This window comes from Pseudorca crassidens, chromosome 14 (assembly GCF_039906515.1).
Source record: "Pseudorca crassidens isolate mPseCra1 chromosome 14, mPseCra1.hap1, whole genome shotgun sequence".
Lineage (NCBI taxonomy): Eukaryota > Metazoa > Chordata > Mammalia > Artiodactyla > Delphinidae > Pseudorca > Pseudorca crassidens.
The window spans coordinates 68743895-68758237 of NC_090309.1; the positions used below are offsets into that span (position 1 = coordinate 68743895).

At 43.6% G+C, this 14343-nt stretch overlaps 1 protein-coding gene across 1 annotated transcript in view; it reads left to right on the plus strand.

Moving 5' to 3' along the window:
• Positions 1-230: 230 nt before the first annotated feature.
• LOC137205550 (ALK tyrosine kinase receptor-like) overlaps positions 231-14343 on the plus strand; it is a 541956-nt gene continuing 527843 nt past the window's right edge. The window contains exon 1 of the mRNA XM_067703862.1: positions 231-1827. Within this exon, the coding sequence (XP_067559963.1) occupies positions 1161-1827 (667 nt within the window). The 5' untranslated portion in view covers positions 231-1160. The remainder of the gene's footprint in view (positions 1828-14343) is intronic.

The following is a 14343-nucleotide window of genomic DNA, read 5'->3' on the forward strand; positions in this document are numbered from 1 at the left end:
CTTTTCTCAATGAAAGCCGAGGCCTCTGCAGATTTGCATAGGAAGCCGATCTCGCCGCGCCATTGGCTGGCGGGTGCGAGCGGGGCGGGGCGGGGCTGAGTGGGCCCAGCTGCGGAGAGGAGTTGGCATTCGAGCCCCGCCCCCGCCTCGGCCCGGCCAGCTCCGGGCTCGCGCTCTCTGCTCCTCCAGCTGTAAGTGGCGGACGCCCAGGCAGCTGCGATAGAGCGGCTCCGGGGGTGGCAGCGGTGGTAGCAGCTGGCACCCCCGCTGCAGCGGTCCGGAGGGTCGCGGAGCACAGAGGCGACTTCCGGCCGCGCTCTGGCCAGCCACAAAAGACGCGGGAGCTGCTGATGAGTGAGGAGGGGGCAGCAAGATTTCGGGCTCTCGGGCCCTGAATGCTTTCACTCCGCTGCTGCCGCCAGGGCCGCTCTGGTGCCTGGGAACTCTTGAGACGCCGGAGGAGAGCAAGGACGCTGAAAACTTGAGCGGCGGGGGCTCGATTCAGGTCCAGAAGTTCAGCGAGAAGTGCAGTCCGAAGACCTCCCGCTGCGGAGGGTCGAAGGAGGGTGCGAGAGAAGGAAGCCGGTGCCCTCGGTCACCCCCCCCTTTCCCCCCCCAGACGAGGAAAAGAAGCTCAGAGGAGCCGAAAACAGCTCAGGAGGCGGCCAGGACAGCAGACAACAGCTCTAAGCCACCGTTCCCAGCAGGAAAGTTGCAGAGGATTGGAGGCCGCTCGAGAGCGGACACACCACAGCTCAGGCCGCGGGGGGCAGGAGAGGACGGTACCCAATTGCCATCTCCCTTCAACCATAGTAGTCTCTCTCGTTCCAGAGCGCGGGGAGCTACGGACGGGGGCGCGGCTTTCCGCGCGGCGCGCGAGAGGCACAGGGTCCCAGCTGCCGAAACCTTCGCGCTTCAGGGTCTCTTGACACGCCCCTGAGCCTCCAGCAGCGTTTTGTTGAGATTCCTGCTCGCCTCCTTGCAGTTGGAGGAAAGGGAATCGAGTGCACGCACAATCCCCCTGAGATCAGGTGGAAGGAGCCCTTCAGGACCAACGACTGTTCGGAGCCCTTTCCCATTTGGGGGGGTGGGGGGAACGGAGGGCGAGGCTGGATCCCGGAGACTCGGGAGACTAGTATAAACAACCCTCCTTTGGCGGGATGGGAGCCATAGGGCTTATGTGGCTGCTGTTGCTGCTTTCACCGGCAGCCTCAGGCTCCGGGACCGGGACCGAGACCGGCCAGCGCGTGGGCTCACCAGCCATGGGGTCGGCGCTGCAGCCCCGGGAGCCGCTCAGCTACTCGCGCCTGCAGAGGAAGAGCCTGGCGGTGGACTTTGTGGTACCCTCTCTCTTTCGCGTCTATGCTCGGGACCTGCTGCTGCCGCCGCTGTCCCCTTCGGAGCCGAGGGCCGGCCGGCTGGAGGCGCGCGGCTCGCTGGCTCTTGACTGCGCCCCACTGCTTAGGCTGGTGGGGCCACCACCCGGCGCCAGTTCTCCCGCCCCGGCCCGGGCATGGACGCTGTCCAGGGTGCTGAAGGAAGGCTCGGCTCGCAAGCTCCGGCGCGCCAAGCAGCTGGTGCTGGAGCTGGGAGAGGAGGCGATCCTTGAGGGCTGTGTAGGGCCCCCAGGGGAGGCGACTGCGGGGCTGCTCCAGTTCAACCTCACTGAGCTGTTCAGCTGGTGGATTCGCCACGGCGAAGGACGGCTGAGGATCCGCCTGATGCCCGAGAAGAAGGCGTCGGAAGTGGGCAGAGAGGGAAGGCTGTCCGCTGCGATCCGCGCCTCCCAGCCCCGCCTTCTCTTCCAGATCTTCGCGACCGGGACCGGTGAGCAGCTCCCGCCCGAGCGTTTCGGGATTTGGTTTCTTAGAGGCATCAATTTGCAACCACTATCAACTAACCCTCGTTTCCAAAACCTCAGCCTGCGGTTCTTAGCTTTCTTTCCTCCTTCCACAAACCTCCTTCCCCAGTTAGACTGTATTTTCTTATTTTCTTCCTGAACGCAGTCACTCCCCAAGGGGACTCTCCTTTCCTCCCCAGCAACCAAGTTGGGAAAAAAGTTTCCTGTTCTTGGAAGAATAACTCTTTCTACTGACTTCACACAGGGTCTCAGCCAAGATTGGATGCCCTTCTTCTGGGGCTCCTGGGACAGTTGAAATCCCTCTAGTCTGTGTTCTGAGAGCTTGGTTCTAGATCTCAGAACTGTTGCCCTTCTTCTTTTCGCTTTGTTTCTCTTCCTGGCCTCCACAGATTTTGGAAATGTGATACACTTTCTCATGGAATATAGAACTCCTTTTCATATTACTGAATCCCACCCAGCTATCCCATCCAAATGCTGGCTTACCTAGAAATTGCCTCTTTTTCATTAATTCATTCTGCTCTCCACCTAACCCCAGGCTGCTAGCCACTCATAGACTCTTGTTCTTCCTCTCAGATGTGTTGGGAGAGCCCTAGAGGAACTAAGGGACAGGGGACAGGACGGAGCTGTGGAGAGAGGGAGCAAAGTTGCCAAGATTGTTTCCTTTGGGGAGTCACTCTGAAGCCAGGAAGAGACAATAGTTGATTTCCCTTTCTTTCCCTGTCCCCAGTTCCTTCTCTCCAATTCTTAGCTTGAATATCTGCAGCAACAGATCTGGATGACAGTCTCTGGCAGGCCTGTTTCACTGCAGATCTCTCTGCTGGAGACTCCTGAAATGGGGTTTCTGTTTCATTTACTCTCATTTTCTTCCCATATTCACTGAGTTGGGGGTGTTTATTCAGACACTTACTTCTAACTCTTCCCATAATATCCATTGACTGGGAAAACCAGGTGGCTTTGAATGGATGTTTCTCTTGTAAGACCATTGGGGAAAGGCTTGTCAATAAAATACACAATGTAAGTGAATGAGAAAGCACAGAAAAGAAAGCATGACTTTTAAAAGCCTACACTAATTTCATTGGGCAAAACCCAGCATCTTTTCTGTCATTCTTGTTGTCAGAAATAAATGAAATTCTTATGCTCCACTGGTTACTAATGTCTTTTATTCATTGGATGGAAAGCATTGAAAAAAAGCCCATTGTAGAGCTACAAGTATCTCCCATGCTTGTCCCAACACACACACATGCTCCCACATATACCCAATAGTCTAATGCAGCAGGGATATTCAGAAGCTGAGGTTTCTCAGTCATTGCAGAGAAGGCATACTGGTATGTGGTCCGCATGGAAAACAGAGTCTGGATGCATATTTCAGCATTAGCATTAGTGGCATTGGCACCTAAAATGACCCCTTTGTGTTCAGTTTTGGAATTTACACTAGCTCATGGTAAGAGACAGGGTCTGATGAATTTGACAGTGCTTTCTGTGAACTGAGATAGGAGGCCAATACTGTTGTCTCACTACAGATACTTTTATTTTTTTGGAACTAATTTATTTATATATTTTTAAACATCTTTATTGGAGTATAACTGCTTTACAATGGTGTGTTAGTTTCTGCTTTATAACGAAGTGAATCAGCTATACATATACATGTATCCCCATATCTCCTCCCTCTTGTGTCTCCCACCCACCCTCCCTATCCCACCCCTCTAGGTGTTCACAAAGCACCGAGCTGATCTCCCTGTGCTATGCAGCTGCTTCCCACCAGCTATCTATTTTACATGTGGTAGTGTATATATGTCCATGCCACACTCTCACGTCGTCCCAGCTTACCCTTCCCCCTCCCCATGTCCTCAAGTCCATTCTCTACATCTGCATCTTTATTCCTGTCCTGCTCCTGGGTTCTTCAGAACCATATATATATATATGTGTGTGTGTGTGTGTGTATATATATATATATATATATATATATGTGTGTGTGTGTGTGTGTGTGTTAGCATACGATATTTTTCTCTTTTTGACTTACTACACTCTGTATGACAGTCTCTAGGTCCATCCACCTCACTACAAGTAACTCAATTTCATTTCTTTTTATGGCTGAGTAATATTCCATTGTATATATGTGTCATATCTTCTTTACCATTCATCTGTCAGTGGACACTAAGGTTGTTTGCATGTCCTGGTTACTGTAAGTAGTGCTGCAATGAACATTGCGGTACATGACTCTTTTTGAATTATGGTTTTCTCAGGGTATATGCCCAGTAGTGGGATTGCTGGGTCATATGGTAGTTCTATTTTTAGTTTTTTAAGGAACCTCCGTACACTACAGATACTTTTGTAAAGAACAGCTGTGCTTTAATGTTGTCTTGGCTTCTGTGGTTTATACATGCTACGTTCTCTTTTAGTGCTTAATGTTTTTGTAATGGATATAAAAATTATTTCTCTGGGAATGCAGATTTTCTTCCACTTTCATGTCTCTGAGCATCTCTGGAACCTTCCCATCATTTCTTGTTAAATGACCATAGGCTCTAGCAGTGTAGATGTTGATGATAGGCAAAAAGGGCCCTTTCTACAGCCCTGAACTTACCTACTATAAACAGGCAGGTTGCTTGAAGTTATCAGTGTTGCCTGTGAAGAGTCACACGCTTAATGCTTTTGAAGAATATACTCCAGTCAAGCGTTAGATAGGGAGTTAAAGCTGCCGAGTGAGGGAGTTTCATGTAGAGATTAGTGTGCTCCAGGAGCTGCTCTGCTACTGGCAATAGGGAAGCACAATGAGCATCCCAAGTCCTCCATCAGCAACACAGTCCGTTTGGCAGCTGGACCAAGCCCTTATGCATCATTCGATACATCTAGCAATGGTGGTTTTAGAAAGAGCCAGCATTCTGCTATTAAAAGGCTAGAAATTTTGGCCAAGCATTTTTCATCAGGATTGGGATCAAATGTTTATTGATGGGATCAAATAAGACACTAAGTGTAACTGGATGAGGTCCCGATGACCTCCAGAGAGACAGCTTAACTGAAAAGCACTTCAGGCTTTGTGGTGACCACACTTGGAACAGGCTGGACTCTCCTGCTCTGAGACATATGCTGTCTGCAGTTAGGCAGCCGGCCATGCAGGACTAGAGGCCTAGCTTCTCGCTTTACCACTGCCTCCCCAACCTCATTTAGATACAGTCTCCACTTAAGATTCCCTATGGAGGGAGTGGACACACCCTTCCATATCATGTTTCATGTTTGGGGCAGCATATACTATTGTGGTTTCATTCATTTTCTTGTATGAAAATTGAAGCTTAGGTTCTCACACTTGGATTGATTTTACTGTTTATCATGTTTGAGGAAATGGGTTTCTTCTTTTTATATAGGCTCTGATTTGTGGAAAAGACATTTACCTGTTCTGTGACATAGGATCTTCAATTAAGCAAAGGAAAATAGGCGCAACTAAGTAAATTTCTCCCTGCTTCTGCCCAAGTAACTAGTGGTCTGGTCTAGAGGGGCGTAATCTTGCTGATGGGACTATCTGTGGGGAGGGAAGCAGAGAGGATGGGTCTTCTTCCACCCCTTGTGTTGAGGGGCCTGGGGCAGTCCGTTTATCTCAGACTAAAGACAGGGTACCAAACCAGAGCAGGACCATGGCTAGGAATGTGGTAAAAAATGGAAGGCACCTAGTCAGGACAAAGCAATACCTTCATATCATTTGCAGTTTGGGCTATCTGACAGAACAAAAGAATGTCTAAAGAGGCCTTATAATGCATGACATACTAATGTCTTTTCTTTATGGGTTGTTTTGAATTCATAAATGGGATCGACGTTTCGAAGTCTGAAGTAGTTCCCCAGAGCACCCATTCATGGAAAAGAGGTAGAGAGACAGCTTCTGGGACTGTACAAATGGTGTGCACTATCTTGGGACAGCCCAAACCACAAAAAAGTTGTCTGCCTGGAGGCTACCACATTGCCCATAGCTCCACTTTGTAACCTGTTTTGTAGATGTTTTGACATCTTGCTTCTGCCATCCTCCATGCAGAGGCCTAGAGGATAATGACCTGTGGGGTAAGAGGGCCTGTTTCCCTGTTAATACCCTCCCTCCCACTCCAAGAAAGGGGATATATGATTTGGGACTTTATATGTACCACGGAGAGGCCTAAGCAATTTAGAGTAGGTGTATGCAATGCAACACCCCTTGACCCTTGACCTCACATAACTGTCAGTCCCTTCCCATTTCATTTCTGGAAAGGGCAAACAGAGAGAAGGAAGATAAAGAGGAGAAACTGGAGCTCCCAGAAGGGATATCGGTTATTGGAGGTGAATTGGGAGGGTTGGAACTAGTCCAGAGAAGAGCAGAGAGCTGATTTAAGAGTGGAAGGGACTGATTTATGATGAAAGATGAAAAGAATTAAATATATATGGCTGGGCTAAGTGGTGATGAAGGGAAAGCCATGGTAACAATCTACAAATCTCTGAGGAGGGAAAGTGGCAGTGAAGAAGAAGAGTTATTTAGTGTGGCCCACAGAAGTAATAGGATGAGACTTTCAGAAGGAAACTTCAGGTTGGATATCAGGGAAACCTTATTTTCTGAAATTGATATTCCTCTGGCTATGGAATGGAATTCCAAGGGAGCAAAAGTGTAAGGTGAGATGTGGGTCAGACAAGCCACAGCATTCATAATTAATCAGTTCTGTATTTTCAAATGTTGAGAAGCTGCAACAGGCAGGAGAGCCAGGATGGGGACCAGCGGCAGGAATCAGGATATTTTGGGTTACAACTCTTGAGATTCTCTGGGTATTGATGTTTCCAAGAGGAAAAAAAAATAACTGCATATGTAACTCTGAAGTTTGTGAGAAGTGCTTACAAGAAGATTGTTAGTATCTTGGAAAAAATATTTTGAAATTACTGAGTTTATTCTTCTCTGTCCCCAGATAAAACAGAGTGTTTCTCTGGGGTTTTGGTATATTCAGTAGGCGGAGGCACACTCACCTAGGACTATGCATCTAAGATGCATTTGTAGGTGTGTGTGGCATCAAGTCCTTGGGCAAGACAAAAGGTACCCGGGTCTTGAGAAGATGAGATCAGTTCTAGGTTTGGTGAACTCCTACTGGTACTGAAAACCCTTTGAAATGCTGAGAATATATACAGCTGTTTGAAAGATGGGATTCTTCTAAATCCAGTTGACCCTTTCACAAATTTACAAAAGAGAAATAAGATTCATAAGGGGTTTGTGTGTGGGATGTTGGAGGAGGGAGAGTGTTATCGTTAATATAAATGAGTGCTTTTATAAGGCAGTTTGTCTGCTGAAAGTGAAGAGGGGTGGGCCTGCGGGTAGGAGAAGAGGAGAGTTGTGTGAGCAAAAGCTGCAGCCTACTGCTACTCTTAACATTACTGCCTGACAACTTCACTTCATAGAAATTTGCCCAGCCTGATTTATAAAAGACATTTTGCTTTTTTAAATAGCCATTCTTGATGTCCTGTTACAGTTGTATGGAACTTTATAATTTATAAATCACTTTAATATTTATTATTGTTACCAATCCTACAGTAGGAAGAGCAAGTATTTGCTTTATTTTATAAATGGAGTAACTGGAATCCAGAAGTTTGATAACACTTTTTCAAGGACATTCAGATAGAAAGTTTTAGAACTGGAAACTTTCATTTATGTGTTGAGAGGTTATGAGTTGCTAGAGGATGTGGTAGGTACTGACTAGGACCACAGATCCTGCCTTCAAATCAGAGCTCTTTCCACTACAGGAATCATCTCAAGGTTCATGTTATAAACAACCAAGACATATAAATAGAGGAAAAGCTTTACATTATCTTTGTCAGAAGGCCATACAATAAATATCTGTTGGGCAATAGCCATGACTTGGAAATTTTTCTTAAAATCTTTTTTTTTTGAAAGTTGTTTTGTTTATTTTTTAATTGAGGAGGTGAATTTTTAAAAATATTTATTTGGCTGTGCCGGGTCTTCACTGTGGCACACGGGATCTAGTTCCCTGACCAGGGATCAGACCTGGGCCCCCTGCATTGGGAATGCAGAATCTTAACCACTGGACCACCAGGAAAGTACCACATTTCTTAAAATCTTTAAGGCCCAGTTTCATCTTTTGAAAAATGGGTATAGTAATAGTTCCTATCTCAAGATGTCGTCATGAATATTAAATTAGATGATGCATGTAAATCCTTAACCCAATGTCTGACACATCATAAACTGCTCCATCAATATGAACAATTATAATTTTTCCTAGAAGCAGCAACACCCCAGCATCTGGTTGTGTAGGTTGTGCACTCTACAATTCCAAGGGTTCTATATACATTTTAGCCTATTTGAATGGTGCCATCTGGAGTTGTGCAGTCCTCATGTGTGGCAATACGTGGCAACCCTGGCAGAAATTGTGGTACTGTGCATTCTCCATGCAACTAACTTCTAATTCCTAAGAGATAAGAGGTGAGATCCAGTGGAAGTAGGGAGTGGCCAGGGTGGTAGTTTCTATTGTCCAATCATGGAAGGCCTGGTTTTCCCAGAAATATAGATGAGAAGGGGCGTTGAGGTGTGGTATTTACTTTATTCCTATCAACTATTATCCTCTTATAGGTCTTTTGACCTTGGATTCAGTCCAGAGCTTCAAGTAGCATATTTACAATCCAATTCTTTGTTCTTCTGTAGAAATAAACCAAGCCTTAACTTTGTGAAAGTATGAAAACTAATGCCAAGGAAGAAAAAGATAGAGGCATTACAGAACAGTGGTTTTTAGATGGTGGATCTTCCCTGAGAGTGATCTGTGCAGTCCAGGTCCCACCATGTCCACAGACATGCTGGACCACTGGCCTCTGATAACTCCTTTATTGTAATTAGCTGGAGCTGTACCCTTCCTGTACACTTCTAGCCTCACTCTTCATTGTCAAATGGAGAGATGGAAAGGTCTAAATGGTAATGGACATGAGCCCATGAAAAGCAATTAAATCTTTGAAATTCCATGGAGACACATAGCCCATGGACTTGAATGGGAGGCTGACTTAGGAAAATACCTCAACCTAAAATAAGCTGTTAAGCATCTACACTGGATTTTATAGGTGGTGGGTTTTTTTGTGAGCCAGAGATGAGCCATTGCCTCCAAAAGATGCACATGGACATCATCTGTGCTTGGGAGTAGAAGAAGATGGGTGTTGGTGAGGATGGTTATAGGTCCAGGGGTCATGTGGGGAGAGCTGCAAATAGAACTAGCAAGGAGCCCTGTAGATGCCTTCTTCCTTAGAACCATTGCCTTGTCCTCCGATCTAGGTTGTGGCCAGTGTTTCTTAACCTAGTGATGACCTGGGCTCTTTCACACAGTAAAGGTGTGAGATAGGAGCAGTTAAAAGTAAGCGTTGGCCTGGTGGTGAGGTAGTGGAAGGGGGGAGGTACCCCAGTGCCTTTTTGGGTGAACCACATTTCTCAGAAGAACTTTTATTTTCTTCAGTAAATCTTGTGATGAAATTTCCAGCTGGACTGTTCTGAGCTTGGGTCCTTTCCCAGGGAAATTCTGTCAGATTCATTTGGTGATATAACCTAGGCATTCCAGAAAGTGGGAGGCCCCAGAACAGGGCAGGAGGAGAGCTCCCTTGGGGCAGATTCACCTAACCAAATGGTTAATTAAGAGTCTTTTTTCCTTGAATCGTCCCTTTCTGGCTAAGTAACAACAGGTGCATGAAGAGGTAGGCAGCCAGAATTCCCTGGAGTAAGGAAAATGCTAAAGGGTAGGTATGAAAAAAAAGTATGAAATTAAAAATAGAAATCTAAGCATGCTTAAAGGAAATCAGGCAACTAGCCAAAAGAAATCAGAAGGAAAATCTCAACCATTGGCTATATTTTTCATTTTCTCTTATTTATGTTTTATTCAGTTTTCACTGGAATATAGGTTCATGAGGGTGGGCATGGGCAGAACTCCTCTATAGATCCTTTTTACATTCTCAGCCCAGATAATTAAAATAAATATTCTTCGGTGAACTGAACACTAGATTAGGAGCTAGGAGGCCTAGATTCTTTTATGATATTTTCCTTTATTGGATTTGAAATAGTGTGCAACTCCTTGAGCCTCTGGGTGTTTGTTCCTAAAGGAGATAATACAGATCTTGTCTTGACTACCTCATGGATTCGCTACGAGCATTGTATGAGATAACCTATGTGGAAGGCTTCAGTCTGGATTATTCAGAAATAAATATATAGGGCAGTAGAAAAAATGAATATACAAGATCATGAAAGGTACTGAGTTTCTGCTTTATCCATCCATGGTTTCAGCCAACCCTTGGCGTTAGGAGCAGCTGTACAAGGTCCCAGACTTTGAGGCAGGCCTTAAGTTTCAGTTAACAGCTCAGAAGAACTGAGAAGGGGTTGTGTAGCCCTTCCCCAAGGTTCCTAAAGTGAGATTCTTTCATTGAAATCAGTTTGCTCAATTCCAGAATTCTCTGGAAATGGATCTCTGGTAGTGGGACATAGGAACCTGTATTTTAGCGTCAGAAAATGATTTGTTTTTAAATTAAGGGACAATAAATACAATAAAGTGGATTGAGTGCATTGATCTTGTGTACAGCTTGATGATAATTCACATATACAACACCCATATAATCACCGTCCAGATGAAGATGCAGAACATTTCTAGCATCCCCAGAAAGCTTGCTCCTGTCCTTTTGCAGTCTGTCCACCCCCTAACTAAGGTAACCATCCTTATCATCCATTAGTTTTGTCTATTTTTGAATTTCATGTAGATGGAATCATATCACATGTACTATTTTGTGTCTGGCTTTTTTTACTCAACATGGTTTCTGTGGGGTTCATCAATGTCATTGTGTGTACCAGCATTCTTTCTTTCTTTTTCTTAAATTGCTGCGTTGTATTCCTTTATATGAATATAACACCATTTATTTATACATTTTCCTGTCAAGGAACTGGACTTGTGCAAAATCAAAAGTAAAAGGTCCTATTCTAAATAATGGGTAAAATAATAAGTCAGAGATTTGGGGTTGAAGCCCAAGGCTACTTATTTTCTTCTTTGAACTTCAGTTTTTCTTATTTGTAAAGTGAGAAAAATAATACCCACCTCCCAGGGTTACTGTGATAATTAAATAGGATAAGGCATGTAGTAAGCCCTGACACACAGTTGGTATTCAACAAGTGTTAGTTTTTTCCCCAGTTCTTGATTATATTTCTTCCATTGGTGGCCAGAATGGATTCTTCAAAAGCTTCCTAAAGCAGGGAAGGGGGGCCTTGTTACAAATGAGGTCATTAATTCACAGAGGGAAAAGTAACAACCAAGGACCATGTAAGTTACATGTAATAACTCTTAATTTTATTTTAAATAAGTAAAATACTTTAAATAAAACAAACATTTCTTGCACTCAGTCAAAATTAACAAATAAAATATTCAATAAATAAATCAAAAATTTCAAAACTCTTTGGTCTTATATTCAGGTCAAAGAAGAGAAAAAAGAATGTAGAGCGGACAGAAAAAGGTGGGCAGAAACACAACAATATTTATATATATAGAGAGAGAGAAAAATGAGAATGACAGAGATATAAGTGGAGAAACTGAGAGAGGAATGTATAAGAAGAGGTAACCCAGGAAAATAGAGGGCAGGAATTATCTTCTGGACACTGAGATGCATAGATATAGAAAACGAGACCAAAAGAGTGACAGAGGGAGAGGGGGAGGGAAGGAGGAAGGGAGGAACACTTGATTATTTTTGGTCTGGAAGGATTATTTTTGCCCTGGTGTCTGAACTTATGACCAACATTATATAATGGTTATTTTCAATTTTATTGAAGTATACTTCACATATAATAAAATGCACCTGTTTGATTTGTTTAATAAATGTATACATCTGTGTAACCACCGTCTTAATTATTACAGTATATAGGACATTTCTGTCAACCCCTAAAAGGTTCACCTTTTGCAGTGAACCCCCTGTACGTCCTGCCCTAGGCAATGTCTGATTTTATTTCTATCGCAGTAGATCAGTTTTGTCTGTTCTGGAGGTTCATATAAATGGAGTCATACAGTATATTCTCTTTTGTGTCTGGCTTCTTTCGCTTAGAATTCCAATGCTTTTAAGATTTTGTTGTGTAGTTGTGTGTATTAGTAGTTTGTTTCTTTTTATTGCTCAGTAGTATCTCATTGTATGAACATACAAGTTGATCCTTGAACAACACGGGTTTGAAGTGCGAGGGTCCACTTATATGTGGATTTTTTTCAACAGTAAATACTACACAGTCCGCAGTGGTTTGAATCCACTGATGTGGAATGACAGATATGAAGGAACTGAACCCTGTATTGGGAGGGCCAAATATAAATTATATGCAGATTTTCAACTGTAAGGAGGGTAGGTGCCCTTAATTTCTGCATTGTTGAAGGGTCAACTGTATTACAATTTATTTATCCATTCATCTGTTGATGGACCATTAAATTGTATCAAGTTTGGGGCTCTCATGACTAAAGCTGTTATGAACATTTTGTGTATAATTCATTTTGTGGACATATGTTGTCACTTCTCTTAAATCATATGGAATTGTTGGATTGTATGGTAAATGCATGTTTAACATTATTAGAAATTGAAAAACTATTTTTCCAAGGTAGCTGTACCATATTATACTCTCATCAGTGATGTATGAGGGTTCTACTTGCTCCATCCACATCCTTGAAAATACTTGGTATTGTCAATGTGTGGTGGCATTTCATTGTGGTTTTAATTTGTATTTCTATGTATTGGTTAGCCAACATTGCATAGGAAATCACCCCCAAAGTTAGTGGCTCAAAATAATAGTAAATAATTTATTATCTTTTATAGTTCCTGTGAGTTAAGAATTTGGGAAAAGCCTGACTTGGTGCTTTTTGCGTGGAGTCTCTCATTGTGGGCAGATATCAGCCAAAACTGCAGTCATCTTAAAGCTTGACTGTGGCTGCAGGATTTACTTACAAGGTGCTTTGCTCACATGGCTGGCCATCTGATGCTGGCTACTGATGAGGTCTCAGTTCTTCACCAGGTGGTCCTCTCCACAGGACTGTTGGAACATCCTTGTGACCTGGTGTCTGGCTTCCCTCAGACTGAACTTCTATTGAGGTGATCATATGGTTTTTCTACTTCTACTTTATTTTTTTAATAAATACGATGAACTGTAGTATTTAATGTTCAAATATTAAATTAGCTTTAAATTCCCTGGATAAACCCCACATGGGCATGACTTATTCTCCTTTTTTTTTTTTTTTTTTTTTGGCTGTACTCGGGCCTCTCACTGTTGTGGCCTCTCCCGTTGCAGAGCACAGGCTCCAGATGCAGGCTCAGCGGCCATGGCTTATGGGCCCAGCCGCTCTGCAGCATGTGGGATCTTCCCAAACCGGGGCACGAACCCGTGTCCCCTGCATCAGCAGGCGGACTCTCAACCACTGTGCCACCAGAGAAGCCCCTTATTCTCCTTTTTACATATTGTTGGATCAGCTCACTAATACCTTGTTGAGGATTTCTGCATGTTCATGAAGATTACTGGTCTATAGATTTCTTTTCATGTCTTTGACAAGTTTTAGGGTCTAGGTAATGCTGAGATCATAAAATGAGTTGGGAAGTGCTCCCTCTTCTTTTTCCTGGAAGAGAATTGTAGTTTTTTCTTTCTTCAATTATTTTTAGTAGAATTTGTTACTGAAGCCGTCTTGGCTTGGTGTAGACTTTGCTGGAGTGTTTTGTTTTGTTTTGTTTTGTTTTTTTTTGCGGTACGTGGGCCTCTCACTGTTGTGGCCTCTCCCGTTGCGAAGCACAGGCTCCGGACGCGCAGGCTCAGAGGCCATGGCTCACGGGCCCAGCCACTCCGCGGCATTGGGATCTTCCCAGACCGGGGCACAAACCCGTGTCCCCTGCATTGGCAGGTGGACTCTCAACCACTGCGCCACCAGGGAAGCCCCAGCTGGAGTGTTTTTAATTACTAAGTAGATTTATTTAATAATTATAGGATTATTCAGATTATCTGTTTATTTTTGAGTGAATTTTAGTAGTTTGTTTGTATCCTTAAAGAAATTGGTTCATTTCATCTTATTTGTTGAATTAATGCAAGTTAGGTTGTTCATAATATTCCCTTATTTTTTTTATGTCTGTAGGGTCAGTAGTGATGTCCCTTCTTTTACTCTTGATGCTGGTAATTTGCAACATCTCCCTCTTTTCTTTGTCATCATTCTGGTTAGAGAATGACCAATTTACCAATTTTATTGAATTAAAAAAAAAAACTTTTGTGATATTGATTTCTTCTATATTATTTTTCTTATTCAAATTTCATTGATTTCTGCTCTGGTTTTATTATCTTTCCTTCATTTTGTTTGCCTTGGGTTTAATTTGCTCTAATTGTTTCTAGTTTCTTAAGATCATTGATGTGAGATTTTTTCCCTCTATTTCAAATATAATCATGTAATGCTAAAATTTCTCCCTAATAACTGCTTTAGCTGCATCGTACAACTTTCATTATGTTGTAATGAAATTTC